Source organism: Staurois parvus, unplaced genomic scaffold, assembly GCF_062004578.1.
Source record: "Staurois parvus isolate SC_StPar_1 unplaced genomic scaffold, SC_StPar_1.0 ptg000310l, whole genome shotgun sequence".
Taxonomy (NCBI): Eukaryota; Metazoa; Chordata; class Amphibia; order Anura; family Ranidae; genus Staurois; species Staurois parvus.
Genome location: NW_028318106.1, coordinates 509,332 through 528,705, shown reverse-complemented (window position 1 = coordinate 528,705; position 19,374 = coordinate 509,332). Strand labels below are relative to the sequence as shown.

The window sequence follows — 19,374 nt, the reverse complement described above, 5'->3', positions numbered from 1 at the left end:
GTTCTTTAGCCCTTTAGTTAGTTATGTTATCCCCCCAGGCTAAAAGGTGATCAGTCTGTCGTTTGAATGAGTATATGCTGATAGTGGGGCCATTATTAAAATATACCCTGCATGGACAAAGCACAGTCACACACTCCAAATAGTCGTATTATTTGTTTCTCTCCTTAGATTCCCAATGTTTCAGTGGACGATAAAGGCCTCTACTTCTGCCGAGTGTCTAATGGAAGTGACAGTGAAGACAGTAGGGAGGTGGAGGTTATTATCGGTAAGTAAATCCTTTGCCTAAGGCACATCACACCATTAAATGACTAAACCCCTTGTAACAAGGCCTATTAACTTAAATGGTTACATCATAAGTTATTGAGAAGATCTTTCTAATGGCCCATAAATACATACAGTATATGTAAAATTCTGGTGGTTTAAAAGAATTTAAAATTTAAAAATCAGAGTATAGCATCAAGTCAATTAATCTCCTGGGATATTGATCTGGTCAGTTAAGTAGCAAAGGGGGTTGTTAATCAGTTTCAGCTGCTTTGGTGTTAATGAAATGAGAACAGGTACACTAGATGGGCAACAGAAATGGTTTTACAGGTGGAGGCCACTGACATCTTTTTCTTACTCATCTTTTCTGACTGTTTTTCACAAATTTTGCATTTGGCTAGGGTCAGTGTCACTACTGGTGGCATGAGGCCATACCTGGACCCTACAGAGGTTGCACAGAAAGTCCACCTCCTCCAGGATGACATATCAATACACGCCATTGCCAGAAGGTTTGCTGTGTCACCCAGCACAGTCTCAAGAGCATGGAGGATATTCCAGGATACAGGCAGCTACTCTAGGAGAGCTGGACAGGGCCGTAGAAGGTCCTTAATCCATCAGCAGGACTGGTATCTGCTTCTTTGTGCAAGGAGGAACAGGATGAGCACTGCCAGAGCCCTACAAAATGACCTCCAGCAGGCCACTGGTGTGATTGTCTCTGACAAAACAATCAGAAACAGACTTCATAAGGGTGGCCTGAGGGCCTGACATCTTCTAGCGGGCCCTGTGCTCACAGCCTAGCACCATAGAGCTTGACTGGCATTTGCCCTTGAACACCAGGATTGGTAGGTCCACCACTGGTGCCCTGTGCTTTTCACAGATGAGAGCAGGTTCACCCTGAGCACATGTGACAGATGTGAAGGGTCTGGAGAAGCCGTGCAGGACATTATGCTGCCTGTAGCATCCTTCAGCATGACCGTTTTGGTGGTGCGTCAGTAATGGTCTGGGGAGGCATATCCATGGAGGGACACACAGTCCTCAACAGGCTAGACCAAGGGTCCTCAAACTATGGCCCACGGGCCACATGCGGCCTGCCGAGGACATTTATCCGGCCCGCCGGGCAGTGGCAGATCTACCGTGAGGCAAGGGACTAGGGTTTGGCAGGTCGGGAGAGCTCGGCAGGGCTCGGGCAGGAGGCAGAAGGGACCAATGCCGTCGCTGCAAAGGGCTGTGCTTGGACAGGGGGGCGTGCTCGTGTGTGCTAGAGCTGGGCATGTTCGGGCGGGTTCGTGTGTGCTCGGCTGTGAGAGGAGAGAGAAAACCTGTCAACCATGGAGCCGGCTGGAGAGGGGGCCGGGTAGCACATAGAGGACCATGCATTTCTCTTTTGCTCTATGTGCCACCAATCACCTCCCCCATCCATCTCCTGCATGTTAGCTACTGTATGCTCCCCCACGGCCTCCCCCCCTCCAGCACTGCAGGGGATCTGTCAGCATATTCAGTCCCAAGTGCTGACAGTTCCCCCCCCCTCACACAGACTGGAGAGGAGAGAGAAAGCTGCCCCTCCTCCTCCCGTTCTATCCTCCTGTGTCTGCCCCGCCCACACTTCCAGCCAGCCTTGTGTCTTCTTTCCCCCTCTCCCTCTCTCTCTCTTTCTCCCCCCTCTCTCTCTCCCCCCCCCCTCTCTTCCCTCCCCTCTCTCTCTTCTCTCCCTCTCTCTCTTCCCCCCTCTCCTTTTCTCTCTCTCCCCCCCCCTCTCTCTCTCTCTTCCCCCTCCCTATCTTCCCCCCTCTCTCTTCCCCCTCCCTCTCTTCCCCCCTCTCTCTCCTCCCCCCTCTCTCTCCTCCCCCCTCTCTTCCCCCCTCTCCTTCTCTCTCTCTCCCCCCTCTCTCTCCCCCCTCTCTCTCTCTCCCTCTCCTTCTTTCTCCCCCCTCTCTCCCCCCTCTCCCCTCTCTCTCTTCTCTTCCTCCCATCTCTCTCCTCCCTCCCACTCTCTCTCTCCCCCCTCCCTCCCTCCCTCCTCTTTCTCCCTCCCTCCCTCCTCTTTCTCTCTCCCTCCCTCCTCTCTTTCTCCCTCCTCTCTTTCTCCCTCCCTCCTCTCTCTCTCCTCCCTCCTCTCCCGTCTCTCTCTCTCTCTCCCTCCTCTCTCTCTCCTCCCTCTCTCTCTTGCTCCCTCTCTCTTCTATCTCTCCTCTCTCTCTCTTTCCTCTCTCTCTCCCCCTCCTCTCTCTGTCTCCCCCCCCCCCCTCTCCCACCCTCTCTCTCTCTCCCCCTCCTCTCTCTCCGCTCCTTATCTCCCCCCCCCTCTCTCTCTCTTTACATTGTACACAGATCTGACCCAACAAGGTGTCCTGCATTTACCATATATTTAGCTCCATAAGACACACTTGGGGGGAAATGTCTGTGCGTCTTATGGAGCGGCTGGTCCAGTATTCCCACCGCTGTTGTATATCCACAGTCTCTGGTCATCTCCTGTACTGTGTCCGCATTTGTTCATAGTTTTTTTTTTAAACTATAGTCCGGCCCTCCAACGGTCTGAGGGACATTGAACTGGCCCCATTTAAAAGGTTTGAGGACCCTTGGGCTAGACAATGGCATCTTGACTGCCATTAGGCATTGGGATGAACTCCTTGGACCCATTGTCAGACCGCACGCTGGTGCAGTGGGTACTGGGTTCTTCCTGGTGCATCACAATGCTTTGCCTCATGTGGCAAGAGTACGCAGGTAGTTCCTGGAAGATGAAGGATTTGATACCATTGAATGGCCCCCATACTCGCCTGACCTAAATCCAATAGAACACCTCTGGGACATATTTTGATCCATCCGAAGCCGCTAGGTTGCACCTCAGACTGTCCAGGAGCTCAGTGATGTCCTGGTCTTGATCTGGGAGGAAATACTCCAGGACACCATCCATCATTTCATTAGCAGCATGTCTGGATGTTGTCAGGCATGCATACAAGCACGTGGGGGTCATACAAACTACTGAGTACCATTTTGAGTTGCTACAATCAAATTTCATCAAAATAGACTAGCCTACTGCATAATTTTTTCACTTTGATTTTCGGGGTGTCTTTGAATTCAGTCCTCTGTAGGTTGATCATTTTCATCAATTGATGTGGCATTCTTATGTTCCTAGCACATTACCCCGTCCATATCCGTGTAGATATCCAGCATGATATTTTTTCCCATTGAGATCTGATGTGTTTTCAAAGCGTTCCTTTCATTTTATTTGCATATATATATATATATATATATATATATATACAGTTGTGGCCAAAATTATTCAACCCCCAATGCTGTAAAGGGGTTTAGGGACTATAGTGTACATTTGGAATTGTATTCAGAATCAAATCCTACAAGGACGTTGTAACTACCCAAATGCAACTAAAATGACATCAATTGTTTATGTAATACAGTAGTAAATGGTTCTTATGTGGTTTCTTCATTGCCACAATTATTCAACCCCTTAAAGACTACCACTCTGAAGAACAGAGGTTCATACAGGTGCTTTCCATCAGGTATTGAAAACACCTGTGGATGTCACCGAGCAGCAATCAAGCATAATAAGCACCAATTAGGCAGCTTTAAAATGACTGTGATACTCAGCTCCTTCTAGACATTTACTGGTGTGGTTACAAACATGGTGAAGGCAAGAGAATGGTCCAGGAAGACAAGAGAAGAGGTGATTTCTCTTCACAGGAAGGGCAATGGCTATAAGAAGATTGCAAAGATGTTAAACATACCAAGAGACACCTTAGGAAGCATCATTCGCAAATTCAAGGCAAAGGGCACTGTTGAAACGCTACCTGGTCGTGGCAGAAAGAAGATGCTGACTTCGACTGCTGTGCGCTACCTGAAGCGTAGAGTGGAGAGAAGTCCCCGTGTGACTGCTGAGGAACTGAGAAAAGATTTGTCAGATGTGGGTACAGAAGTTTCAGCCCAGACAATAAGACGCACACTGCGTAATGAAGGCCTCCGTGCCAGAACTCCCAGGCGTACCCCCTTGCTGTCTCCAAAGAATAAGAAGAGTCGACTGCAGTATGCCAAAAGCCATGTGGACAAACCACAAAAGTTGTGGGATAGTGTTCTGTGGACTGATGAAACAAAATTAGAACTGTTTGGGCCCATGGATCAACGCTATGTTTGGAGGAGGAAGAACAAGGCCTATGATGAAAAGAACACCTTGCCTACTGTGAAGCATGGTGGAGGGTCAATCATGCTTTGGGGCTGTTTTGCTTCTGCAGGTACAGGGAAGCTTCAGCGTGTGCAAGGTACCATGAATTCTCTTCAGTACCAGGAGATATTGGATGGAAACGTGATGCAGTCCGTCACACACCTGAGGCTTGGGAGACGTTGGACCTTTCAACAGGACAATGATCCCAAGCATACCTCCAAGTCCACTAGAGCATGGTTGCAGAGGAAAGGCTGGAACATTTTGGAGTGGCCATCGCAGTCACCAGACTTAAATCCGATTGAGAACCTCTGGTGGGACTTAAAGAAAGCAGTTGCAGTGCGCAAGCCTAAGAATGTGACTGAACTGGAGGCCTTTGCCCATGAAGAATGGGCGAAGATACCCGTAGATCGCTGCAAGACACTTGTGTCAAGCTATGCTTCACGTTTAAAAGCTGTTATAACTGTAAAAGGATGCTGTACTAAGTACTAAGATTGAATGTCACTTGGGGGTTGAATAAAACTGATAATGCTGTGAGCACAGAAAAGACATTTGTGGTTATTTCATTATAACTGTTATGTTATATTTGTCTGACCTACAAGTGCCTCTTTAATGTAAATGTAAGCAAGATGACTGAATGATCAAAAGCAATGTCAAACTGGCCAAAACACTCAATTTCAGTGGGGGTTGAATAATTTTGGCCACAACTGTATATATATATTATTACAGGTATTTCTATAGTGCTGTCAATTTATGTAGTGCTTTACATATATATTGTACATTCACATCAGTCCCTAACCCTCAAGGGGGAAAAAATTTAAAGTCCCACATTCATATACTAGGGCCCATTTAGACAGGATTCAATTAACCTACCAGTATGTTTTTGAAGTGTGGGAGGAAACCGGAGCACCCAGAGGAAACACACACAGACACAGGGAGAACATGCAAACTCCAGGCAGGTGGTGCTGTGGTTGGGACTTGAACCAGCAACCATAGTACTGCCAGGCAGAAGTGCTAACCATTTAGCCACTGTGCTACCCAATATATAAAGTGGTTGTAATGGCTGAAAGTTTTTTATCTTCATACTTTCTATGCAAGAAGGTAAAAAACCTTCTGTGTCCTGCTCCCCTCCCAGCCCCTCTTAATACTTAGTCCCCTCTCAATCCAGTGATGTGGACAGGAGCCTCGGCTGTCCCCAGTGTCTCATTCCTCATTGGCTGGGACACAACAACGGGAGCCATTGGCTCCCCACTTCTGTTAATCATGCACCAGTTCCCCCATAGCAAGCGGCTTGCTATTGGGGGCACTGGTCAAGGGGGTGGAGCCAGGCATGCTGGCGGGGGACTAGAGAAAAGGAAGATTGGGGCTGCTCTGTGCAACCACTGCACAGAGCTGGTAAGTAAACCATGTTAGTTCTAAAAGAAAAAAAAAAGAACCTTTAATATCACTTAATGTAACAAACTTTAACCTCCCTGGCAGTATTCCCGAGTGTAGCTCGGGGTAAAGTTTCAGCACCACAAGCGGTAACCCCGAGCTACACTGGGGGATACCCTGCAGCGCTGATCCGGGATCACGTCTGTACTTACCTTGTCCTTCGTTCCCGCGATGTCCCTCCTGCAGTGTCCCTGGCAATGTCCTCCAGCCAATGCCGGCCTCCGTCTTATGGATTCCGTTCCCTGCGACGTCAGGACGTATGGGGATGGAACGGCGGGAAATTTAAAAATGTGAAAAAGTGACATTCACTAAATACACTAAAATCACATAGTAAAACATTACTGTATCAAACCATTTCACATACATTTTGTCCCGAGTGCTTTGTCCGGCGCCCTGCCTGCATTTTTACTGTTCTTTCTGCCTGGAAACTGAGAAACGTCCATGGCGACCAAAAAGCGTCCCTTTAGGTCAAAAACGGTTTTAGACCGGCTAGAGAACAGCGATAGTAAATCAGAACCACTTGCAAAATTAAGTGATAATGATTCGTGGGGGAAATTCCTCATCTGACACTGAAAACGATTCTGCGACTTTGCTCAGTGATGTGTGAACTTGGCGCTCTAGTTCAAATTTCAGTGTTTTTGGTTTGATTATATTATTGAATTAAATTTATTATTATATTATTATTTTTATGATTATTTATTAAATTATAATTTATGATTTCGTGTTTCAAATTTTAACATCCCCGGAATGTTTACTAGACTCTTGTTCGGACAGATTTCAGTGAGTTATTCCTAAAAATTACAGGCCTACAATAAAAAAAACTACATATTTCCATGCAAAAAAATTTACCGCTTTGAGCACAGAAACACTGACATAATCAGACTGCTAGGGAAGCTACAATAAATTTCCAACTGGTTTATGAAAAATTTTAATCCAATCTAGACTTAAGCAAGCCATAGATGGCTTGCAGGAAAGAAAATTGCTCGATTCCCCCGTCAACACAGTCAGTGTTAATGGGGGAATCCTTCCCGCAGGACTATTGTGTTCTGCCCAGCATGGAGTTTTCTTTGCTGGCAGAACACAATGATTTCTGCTAGAGCCTATAGCCACCAGCAGTAATCGCATGTAAAAAATCCAACAGGCTTGTTATACTGAAGCTGATCTATGAATCGACTTCAGTACAACCAGCCTGCTACTAGATGGATCGAATCTTGGCCGGTCCATGTTGAGCCAGCTGAAATGTGATCCATCTATGGCTTCTTTGGGTCTCATGTACAAAGGATGTTTTATATTCCTCCCCTGGACGTCTTTGCTCTAGGGGAGGAAAGTGCAGCCTGAATGTGCTTTTGCACATTTGCGTGTTTGGCATAAATGCATTCTATTCACCAGTATTTTAATTCATTTTGGCCAACAGAATGCATTAATTTGCAAGTGTGTGAACATGTCTAAATGCGTCTAGTATTAACGCGCGTTTATGAGCATTTGGTGGTTTTTCCACCCAAGCGCTCCTCTCCTGAACACGCAAGTGATGTTTTTTTGTCTGCCTTTAAACACCTGTTGGACTAACATAGAGCGGCATTTAGAGGCAGAAGAAAAAACGTCAGATGCCTGTAAAAGTGGCATTTTTGACATACTGTGTGCATGAGGCTTTGGAATTAAGAGTTTTAAAGAAATATGCATGAAAAGGTTATAGCATAAAGAAATTATTAGAAAAGTAGATGCATTAGATATAGTTGGTAAGTCTCCCAAGAACAAAAGGTCAGACTTTAAAAGGTACCGACATCCAAATAAAGAGTAAAACCACATTTCTCTTTCAGAATTTATTAGCTTTTTTTACTATGCAATAAAAATGTGGTTTACTGTTTATTTGCATGCTGCTAAATTTAAAGTCCAACCTTTTGTTCTTGGGATATTTTTAAAAATGTGGATGTGGTACCATACCAACCCATTTTAATATTTATAGGTGGTAAGTGAGGGGAGATATTTTCCAGTATACAGCTGACTTCCTGTAAGTAATCTCATAGAAAAAAATTACTATCAACTTGCTGTCTCACTTTGCAGCTAAGGGAGAGTGATAGTTTTTCTGTGTCTATGTTATCAGTAGCTTCTTCATAACCATTTTTTTTAATTTTAGTTATAGTAGCCCTTGCAATTAACCAGGATACCTTGCAGTCTTTAGGAACTGTCAGTGAGGTTGGAAATGTGGAAATACATTTCTAAATTAAAAATGTTGTTATTACATAAATAAAGATCTGCAATTTTTTTAAATAGGATGTGCAGTACCTTATTACAGCCTGTATGTGGCATTGTATTGTATTGGGTGTGAGTACCTCAAGGCTCCCTCCTACCCAAGTTGGTCTGTCCAGTGACCATTTTTTTACCATTGTTTATATACCATATTTTGGGACTTTGCATTGCCCCTGGAATGGACTATTTTGCGGGAGTTGTGATCAGTTTTGCTGCAACAAAGAGCCTCTGCCTGATGTACAGCCAATGTCTGGAGGGAAGGAGATGCAATTTAATGGTGCACGCCTGGTTGGCTCTGAAGTAGGTGGTGGAGGAAAAGGAATCCTCTGCCTGACGGTGAGAGAGAACACCCCTCATGTACTGGGTGTCAGGTGGCCCGTGCCCCCATGTTTCATGAGTCCTGGATAGTCAGTTGAGTCTTTAGATCTAATATCTGGGCCACGAGTAAAGCATAGGCCTATGTGAGAGTACTCCAGACTTGAAGGGGTTGATTTACGCAGTGACCAGAAGGATGAAGAGGAGAAGAGGTCTAGGACTGGCAAGTACATGGACAGTATGTGGGTTTGGGCTGAACACATGGCAATGCATATTGGGTGAGCTGTTGCAATATGGTGTAATTCATTTTAAATGGCACTCCAATGCGGTATCGGACAGACAGCACAGCGGTGCCGCCAAAAACTGGCACATGCATGTTAGTGTGTTATCTTGCATTGAGCTGTACTAGGGTGCCATTGCATTGCCATTCAGAATGAATTGCACCGCATCGCCTCAGTGCACTTAACTTCGCCGCGGTTTATGATAAAAAACCTGGTAACGTCAATTAAGCAGTGGAAACGCTGAAGGGGGTGCAATTGTTGGGCTGTACTTTAAGCATCAGTTGCCCTTAATCTGGCCCTGTCTTTTTCCACATTACTGATCCACCATGCCTTGCCCTACACTGTGTCAATATGGAGGTGGCTATCTTGGTAAATGTGTAGGGAGGTGCAAGTTCCCTTTAATTCCTACTCCTTCCTGTAGGTGCTATAAACTGTTTGCATATTTAAGGTGTGGGTGGAGTTTAGAGCAAGTTGGACACCAGAAAGGAGAGAGCGGTAGAAGCGGGTTGTGCATGCAAGGGGTGAGGAAGGACTATAACTATTAGACCTCAGAATGGAATTGAGACTGAAAGCAATTTGTTATGAATTGTGTGAGTACCCAAAGGCTTCCTCCTAGCCAATGCGGTCTGTCAAGTGACGATTTTTGAACCAATGTTTATATACCATATTTTGGGACTTTGTATTACCACTGGAATGGACTGTTTTGTGGGAGTTGTGATCAGTTTTGCTGCAATAAAGAGACTCTGCCTGATGTATAGCCAATGTCTGGAGGGGAAGGAGATGCAATTTATGCAATGGTGCAAGCCTGGTTGGCTCTGAAGTTGGTGGTGGAAGAAAAGGAATCCTCTGCCTGATGGTGAAAGAGAACACCCCTCATGTACCTGGTGTCAGGTGGCCCGTGCCCCCCCATCTTTCATGGGTCCTGGGTGATCAGTTGGGTTTCTGGAACTTCTGTCTGGGCCACAAATAAAGCATAGGCCTATGTAAGAGTACTCTAGACATGAAGGGGTTAATGTATGCAGTGACCAGGAGGATGAGGAGGGGGAGAGGTCTAGGACTAGCATCCAATCACATAGACAGTATGTGGGTTTGGGCTGAACAAAGTCGTGACTGTTCAAAAAGCACCAGCAGAGATTTACAAAGCACAGATCTACAGAATGGAGGAAGCAGAAGCAGGGAGCTGCATGCAGTGCTGTTTCCTCTCCAGCAAGAACAGTGAATAGCACAGTAGTGACATCACCAAATTTCACTCACAATCTCCTGAGACTAGCAGTCAAAGGCAGCAGTGCCTCAGATGATCTCATACTGCAGATAGACAGTTATGAGGCTACAGAACAGGAGTGTCTAGGTACAAGAAGCACCCTGCCATTTTTTAGGAATGTAATAGTGATGCTCGGTGCATTTACTAAAAACAAGTCATACACATGCACACAATCAACATGCAGTTGTGCAGGTACTTTTAATCAGCATTTAAACCATTACATGTTCTATGCATTTTGAAAGACCATCTACCAAATGAATACCTGCACCTGGAACATCATAGTGTTCACCCGGCACTCCAAGAAATAATAGAATCCAACTGCAATATTCTTGCACTGTCAAAACCTCCACTTTTATTATCACAGGACACACAGGAGGATATATCTTATAGTCATCACAATCTGCATAATAACACACACTAATAATAATGCGAGCATTACAGCATGAAATAGACACATCATTTGACAGCGTCACAGCATAGAATTAATACATTACCAAAGCTATGTAGAAGCTGGGAAGAACAAATCCCATTGGAACCAAACTGCACAGGGGGTTATGGAGAAGCCATAGGCGCGACCAGTCTATGAGCACATATAGCCTTGGTAAAAATCCCAGCGTCAGAGCATCCTCTGGTCACTAGGGGAGCTTCCACTGGTCTTGCCCAGACCTTTGCCTTATAAACCCTTTTTCTGGAAGTGGTCCAATAGTGGGCGGCTCCACCCACCACAGGAGGGGCTAGCAGAAGGGTTCCGCCAGGATAACAGTCACATTCAACCACCATATTCGTTATCTGAAAAGTCACACTTTTGCTTCTTATCTACCCCAAAACCTCTTTTCATCTCCCCCAGACTTAAGGATTTCTAACTTAGATGCCCTTAAACAGGTTTTTATCTCCTAATGTGAGGTTACTAGATGTCATAAACACGGTTCATTCCATAAACTTGGTTTTATCTTGCTCTCAGCAGAATATCTTGTAACTCTGTTCCTTTGGCTAAAGAAATTACATCAGTCACTTCTCGTGCCCCTGACATTTGCGCAACAATGCTTTATTGTAAAAATTACCCAAGAAACAAAGGGTCCAAGGCCAACACATTTCATAGGCATTACAAGGAAGAATTCAAGACAAGAGGTACACTGTCCAGGCTACCACTTGGGCACAATTAACATTTACAGTTGAATTGAATCCTGAACGTAAAAAGTGAAGATATGTTATAAGTAATTATAACATATCTTCACTTTTTACATTCAGGATTCAATACTTTATAAGTCACTTAGAGCAAGCAGGCAGCCAGTGATATCAGAACTCTTGATAGGTAAATTATTGTTCTGAACAGGAATGACAACCTGTAAACTATCATTTGGTAGAAAAATGCTGCAGCGGCAGCCCCCGAATTTTCTTTCAGTGACCTTAATGTCAATTCGTTTTCTACGAACATTGTGGGGAATGTTCTTTTACATACAAATGCTTGCGTCTGAGTCATGGAGAAATAATATTCCGATCTTTAGTGAATCAAGGTATAGCACCCTCCTAGAATAGGTTGCTAGAGAGGTTAAGGTGAATTTTGTTTTTTTTGTGGCTCCTCTGTATTCATTGGAGTGGTGTGTGATTATTTTTGGCTTTTCAGAATCTCACTGGCTGCAGGCTCAACTACTTTTCCTTACTTCTAGTGGATCCCAGAATGCAGTAGGGCAGAAGAGTTGGAAAAATGTACGTGGTCTCAGCCAATCCCTGAGGGGGGGATCCCCAGTAGGTGGCTGAGGGTTGCATTAATTGTCTGGCATTTGGAGCAATAAGGTTCTTGTCCAGGAGAAGACCCAGTCTGAAGGGCTGGATGATTGTTGCGGCTTTAAACCTTTGAGCTCCTCCTGTTGCTGAATAGGAACTGTCCCTGCGCTTGGAGTCTCTGAGTTGCTGGTTCTCCTATTGTCAGCCAAGAAGGGAATGATTCTGAAGAGTAGAGATAAGGCAGGGGTGCACCGAACTTTTGGTGGCTGAGACGTTTTGGCCCAAAAACACCCCTATCGGCCGTTGGCCGATATGAAAGTAAGCACCAATACAGGTGCCAAAAATAACCCTGCCCCCTTGCCGCTGCCGCCCCTTGCCACCGCTGCCACCAACACTCGGTGGTTCTCAGCCTTACCTGAGAAACCACCGAACGATCCCAGCGCTGGGCTTAAAGATAAGTAGAGGAAAGATGGCCTCCACTCATCTCTATGTCCTTGGAGGACCGGAGTGATGTCACTTCTTGTTCTTGCACCTTGTAAACAAGGCCTTTTTTTTTTTTCAAGCACTAGATCAATGCTTTTTTTGATCTAATGCTTTATATTGTAGAGGAGAGATGTGGGGTCTTACTGGCCCCATATCTCTCCATAAAGACCTGTCACTAACTATTTCCATCACAGGGGATGCATGCATTGTGATAGGAATAAAACTGATTTAAACTTTTTTTTAAAGGGACAGTGTAAAAACAAAAAACATTTTAATAAATTTAAAAAAAAAAAGTTTAACCACTAGCCTACAGGGCACTTTTACCCCCTTCCTGCCCAGGCCAATTTCCAGCTTTCAGCAATGTCACACTTTGAATGACAATTGCGCGGTCATGCAACATTGTACCCATATGAAATTTTTATCATTTTTTTGAGACAGATAGAGCTTTCTTTTGGTGGTATTTAATCACCTCTGGGATTTTTATTTTTTCTTAAACAAACCAAAAACCACTGAAAAAAAACATGTTTTTTCTTAGTTTTTGTTATACAATTTTGTAAATAAGTGATTTTTCTCCTTCACTGATGTGCGCTAATGAGGCTGCAGTGACGGGCACTGATAGGCTGCACTGATGGACACTGATAGGTGGCACTGATGGGCACTGATGAGGAGGCACTGGTAGGTGGCACTGATGGGCATTGACAGGCATCACTGATGGGCACTGAAAGACAGCACTGATACATGACACTGATATATGGCACTGATAGGCGGCACTGATAGGCGGCACTGACTGGCACTGATAGGCGGCACTGACTGGCACTGTTAGGCGGCACTGACTGGCACTGATAGGCGGCACTGACTGGCACTGATAGGCGACACCGACTGACACTGATAGGTGGCACTGATTGGCAGCACTGATAGGTGGCACTGATTGGCATTGATAGGTGGCACTGACTGGCACTGATGGGTGACATTGAAAGGCAGCTCAGGTGGGCACTGATACGTGGCATTGATGTGCACTGGTATGCACTGATATGTGGCATTGATGTGGCACTGATGGGCACTGGCACGTGGCACTGATGGGCACTGGCATATGGCACTGATGAGCACTGACAGGTGGCACTTCTGGGACCACACTGATCATCAGGGCACACTGATTATCAGTGCCCTGATGATCAGTGTACATGTCCCCTCCGCGGAAAGCCGATTACCGGCTCTCCTCTCCTCTCGAGCTGTCAGCGTGACAGCTCAAAAGGAGAGAAATGCCGATAACTGGCATTTCCGTGTTTACATGCGATCACCTGTGATTGGACACCGCTGATCACATGACCGAGCCGACATCTCCGGCTCTTTCCGTGCTCCCTGAGCCGCGCATGCGCAGTGAGAATGGTAGGACGTCATATGACGTACTATCAGAACGAGAGAACCACCTTGCGTCCGTCATTGTACTATAGGGCGAGTGGAAGGTGGTTAAAGTGCCCCTGTCCCCCCATGCTCGCACGTAGTGGTGAACGCATACGTAGGCCACACCCACATAGGTAAACGGTGTTAAAACCACACATGTGAGGTATCGCCACAAATATCAGAGCAAGGGCAATAATTCTTGCACTAGACCTCCTCTGTAACTTTACACTGCCAACCTGTAGAAATTTTTAAAGCGTCACCCATGGAGATTTTTAAGTACCGTAGTTTGATACCATTCCAAAAGTGTGAACAATTTTAAAGCATGACATGTTGGGTATCTATTTACTCGCCATAACATCATCTTTCATATTTTACAAAATAATTGGGGTATATATTGTGGGGGGTTTTTTAATCATAAAAGTGTATTATTTGTTTTATATATTTTCATTTTTAAAAACCATCCATTTCAATTTTGGTTTTTAGCCAAGTGCATCCTGAATTTTTGGTATCGGCACCAGAATTTTCATTTCAGTGCACCACTAGCAGAGATGTTCCTCTATTACCTTGGGCACTAATATTTGTAGTATTTCAAAGATCACCCTGCACCCCATCCAAGTTCAACGGGCATTAAATCCCAAAAAGACATTCCCTATTTGGACTATGAGTCAGGACTGTCTGTGCTGCTGTGTTCCTGGCTGCTTTGCACCCATTTGGGAAGAGAACCTGGGACAAATCTGCAGGGCCCATCAGGGATCTGCGCTACAAAGGCTTGTGTGGTTCATAACAATTTTCCTTCTGTTGGAATGGCATGCATAGTGCTTGTTATACTAATCTCTGAACAAATCTCAGGTTTATTCTAACCCATCTAATACATTTTTAATCCATTGTCTGCAGCAAGTGGAAAAGAAATTGTAACTCAGCCGATTATAATGCTTTATCTTTTTCATCTGTTACAAATCAACCTTTTATTGCTGCCAACTGAAATTAACTTACCATAAAATCCATCTGTAGCCGAAAGAGTACTTTTCAATAATTGTTAGAACAATTGAATGTGCGTTGGGGATGGATCTATTGAATTCTCATAGCCATTTGCCCATTAAAAGTACATGTATTCTCCTTTTGTGCTAAGGGGGAACAAATGACAGTAAACAGGCTATATTATAGGCTGCTTGAATGTAAATTATTGGGTTTAAATGGAAAATAACACATTTGGGCACTAGATGAAGCTAAGTATTCTAGGAAATTCCTATTATACATAGCACTATCTAGGGACCAAATTCAGTATTTTCTATTCAAACAATGATTTACATTCAAACAGCCCAGGATATGACCTATTTACAGTTCTTTTGTCCCATTAGTACAGAACTAACATACCTGCCCTTTCATTGGGCAAATGGCTATGCAACATCTTTATACACCTAAGGAATATGTTTAACATGGATATTCACTTTTGTTGACGATAAAAATAATCCTCTTCGGGTGAACTACTCTATATAGAGAAAAGTTTGTTGACACCTGACCAGGGGCGGACTGACAACTCATGGGGCCCCCGGGATATAGGGGATCATGGGGCCCCTGTGTCCTTGCCCAAACTCAAAAAAGCCTATGAAAAAGGTACCATGGGGCCTTTAGTAAAAAATAGGTTTAGAGGTTCAAATATAAATTACTGTATCACCCAATATATGGCTTCCATCCAGTAGCCAAAAAATATGCAGACCAACAAAGAGATTTGTGAAAAGAGATTCACAAGAAAGTGGCTACATTATGGACAGAATGTGATACTCAGAAAAATTTCCAAAAATTATGCTTTATTACACATTAATAATTGACAATCAGGCAATTGGTCCTGACAAAGCTGAGTGAGATACGCCCATCGGCGAAATGCGTTGACGTCATACGTCAGATAAGTCAATTCCGGTCATGTGCATTGGCGATATGCACGCCGACCTACAAATCTCTTTGTTGGTCTGCATCTCATGGGGCCCCCTACTGACCCCGGGCCCTCGGGCAGTGCCTGAGTTTCCAAATGGTTAGTCCGTTCCTGCACCTGACCATTACACCTGCTGTATATTTACATGTTTGTTGGACATTGCCCCACTTCTGCTTCCTTGAGGCTATAACAGCCTACAGTTTTCTGGGAAGCCTTTCCACAAGATTTTGTAGTGTGTTTAGGAAAATGTGTGCCCCTTCAGTCAAAATAGCATGTGAGGTCTGGTACTGATGTTTGAGAGTCACCAATAGGGGGGTACTGGCTTCTACTACTGTACAGGCGCTCCTGCTGATTTGATGGGGTCTGAGCCCTATTCAGGAGTATTGCCAGTAGCCCCCTATTGATGGCCCTGAGTCAGTATTGGAAGGATGCTGGGGTAGTACTTCACTTTTTTTAAACTGTCTTTTCAGTGTGTTCAGGGTGGCCTGGGGTCTGGGTGTTGGCCCCCAGCAAGGAACACTGGGCTGTGTGTACATAGGCAGCCGTGGTAGCTCCCAACCTCTGTGCTTGCAGTAGCCCTCTACTGCAAATAAGGAGACACCAGGCCTTAGGTGGGGTGCTTAAAATTAATGGGGAGACTGATTGGATCAGGTGGCCCTGGTTGGACCTGAAGACCTGGATCAAAATCGATGTACCAGCTCTTCACAAAGGGGTTTAGTAGGGTTAAGGTCAGGGATCTGTGTAGGCCTCTCAAGTTCCTCCACATCATACTCATCAAACCATGTCTTTATGGAGTTGGCTTTGTACACAGGGGTATAGTCATGATAGAACAGAATAGAGACTTGTGTTATTTAAAGAATATCAAAAAGAGTGTGATATTTAAATAAAGCTCACAACTTAGGAGCTTGTTATAACCCCATGGTTTCCAATAAATATTTTAAATGTTCTTGGTAGTAAAAGGGTTACATGGCATAAACACACATAATAATACACTGAGATAAAGATGCAGAAAAAATAAACTCACATTTAGTGATGTTTACTGGAACTGCCATCAATAAATTCCTCTCTAAATCTTTTATTCCTGTACAAACACTTCAAATACCATTGTGTTTGAATAGCAGTCTTGACTTGTAGAGCAGGTCTTCCGGGTTCAGTTACTACTGTCTGCATGTGTCTATATGTTATGTCTTTGTTTGTATGGATGTTGTTTTTTGTTTTATGGTTTCCTTCCACAACAGAAAGACATTCTGTTCATTAACTGGTCTCTGAGCAAACTGCCTTTAGTGTGTTCCGGGCTGTCTGCATAGCTGTGGTAGAGATAGAGGACTTTAAAGGACTGATAGAAATGGACCAAGACCCTTTCATACGTTTGACTAGTAACTGAGCCACAGATTTACCACTGGCCCCTGGCTGCCCACATAGATTCTAACTTTACAGCAAGACGGGAGTGTGCCTATGCCAGGGCTGTGATGCTTTGCAGCATCAGCAATTTAATTCAGCTAGCAGGTGGCACCACCTGTCAAATGTGCCCATTAAAATCAATAGGAGCACGCCACATGGTGCGGCATTATAACACAAAATTCCCCTTGGGATGAAAGAAAAAAAAAACAGACACGGAGTCTCGCCTCCTGCCACATGTCACGGCCTGGGAAACACTATCATGTATTAGTCTGTCATTACATTAGGGTGATTAAACCGAACCTGTGCCCCCTTATATCAGATGTCCCTGTCAGAGTCCCCCTTTACATCAGGTTGCCATTAGCATGTCCCTTACATCAAGTGTCCCCATCAGAGTGCTCCATTACATCAGGGTCCCCATCAGAGGGCCCCCCCCTTACATCAGGTGTCCCCATCAGAGTGCCCCCTTAGATTAGGTTCCCATCAGAGTGCCCTTGTATATCACCTTCCCATCAGAATGCCCCCTTACATCACCTTCCCATCAGAATGCCCCCATACATCCGGTTCCCATCAGTGTGCCCCCTTACATCAATGTCCACATGAGAATGCCCCCTTACATCAAGAGTGCTCCATTACATGAGGGTCTCCATCAGATGCCCCCATCAGAATGCCCCCTTACATTAGGTTCCCACCAGAGTGCCCCTTACATCAGGTGCCCCCATCAGAGTGCCCTTGTGTATCACCTTCCCATCAGAATGCCCCCTTACATCACCTTCCCATCAGAATGCCCCCATACATCCGGTTCCCATCAGTGTGCCCCCTTACATCAATGTCCACATGAGAATACCCCCTTACATCAAGAGTGCTCCATTACATCAGGGTCTCCATCAGATGCCCCAATCAGAATGCCCCCTTACATTAGGTTCCCACCAGAGTGCCCCTTACATCAGGTGCCCCCATCAGAGTGCCCTTGTACATCACCTTCCCATCAGAATGCCCCCTTACATCACCTTCCCATCAGAATGCCCCCTTACATCAGGTGTCCCCAACAGAGGCCTGCTTACATCAGGTGTCCCCATCAGAGGGCCCCCCCCTTACATCAGGTGTCCCCATCAGAGTGCCCCCTTAGATTAGGTTCCCATCAGAGTGCCCTTGTATATCACCTTCCCATCAGAATGCCCCCTTACATCACCTTCCCATCAGAATGCCCCCATACATCTGGTTCCCATCAGTGTGCCCCCTTACATCAATGTCCACATGAGAATGCCCCCTTACATCAAGAGTGCTCCATTACATGAGGGTCTCCATCAGATGCCCCCATCAGAATGCCCCCTTACATTAGGTTCCCACCAGAGTGCCCCTTACATCAGGTGCCCCCATCAGAGTGCCCTTGTGTATCACCTTCCCATCAGAATGCCCCCTTACATCACCTTCCCATCAGAATGCCCCCTTACATCAGGTGTCCCCAACAGAGGCCTGCTTACATCAGGTGTCCCCAACAGAGGCCCGCTTACATCAGGTGTCCCCATCAGAATGCCCCCTTACATCAGGGTCCCTGTCACAGTGCTCCATTACATCAGAGTCTCCATCAGTGTGCCCTCCCTTACATCAATGTCCCCAATAGATTCTCCCCTAAAATCAATTTATCCATCAGAGTGTCCCCTTACATCAGGTGTTTCCTTCAGAGTGCCTCCTTGCATCAACTGTCCACATCAGACTGGCACATAGATTAGTGGATGCACTTTCAGAGATCGGGGGGGCACAACCAAAATCAAAACCTCAACACTCCCCTAGATTTGGCCCTTACCAGGTTGCAGCTTTCTGAATTCAACTTCAGAAACCTAAAACTTTGTTGCTCTAGGTCCCTATCTGCTATACTGATCACTGCTGTTGAATTTGGGTGGGCTTACTTTTGGCTCAGATTACATAGTCTATAATATCTAAAAACAAAATGTAGATCCACATAAGCATAGAATGCCTTTTTTATTGATGATTTTTTTTTTTGCTTGGAAATTTCCTATTACTGGTTGAACATCTTTACCTGTTTGCCTTTTTTGAGATGTTCTGTAATTCCAGATGAGCTAATGTGGGGAAGGTAGATTCCAGATATCAGTGTGAATAGCATAAAAAGTGTTGAAAGTAATCTAAACAGAGATAATCAAAGCAAACATTAAATTTTGTTTTTCTTTTGAAATAAAAGGACATGGGAGGCAGAGAACAAATACGGCAATGGAGTGCACAGAAGGTAGTGTAATGCATGACATCTTTCTGCATGTTTTGGTGTTGGGTTGTCTATGTCATTACTGGGCTTTTTCACACTTGTAACTATACAGTATTACAGTTTTTGATGTTTATGTACTTCTGATGTTTCTGACTTTGCATGTTTGTTTTATTTAGAAAGTAGAAAAGTCTGTCCCCTGCCATCATGCTGCAGACAAGGATATTTGCTGTCTGTGTGGAAGCAGCGGTC

At 44.9% G+C, this 19,374-nt stretch overlaps 1 protein-coding gene across 2 annotated transcripts in view; it reads left to right on the top strand.

The window, feature by feature from the left end:
• The window catches only part of MALT1 (MALT1 paracaspase), a 253,242-nt gene that overhangs the window by 137,797 nt on the left and 96,071 nt on the right, over positions 1-19,374 (top strand). For both annotated transcript variants that reach the window (XM_089683427.1, XM_089683426.1), the window contains exons 6-7: positions 169-265; positions 19,105-19,149. In XM_089683427.1, the coding sequence (XP_089539553.1) occupies positions 169-265; positions 19,105-19,149 (142 nt within the window). The remainder of the gene's footprint in view (positions 1-168; positions 266-19,104; positions 19,150-19,374) is intronic.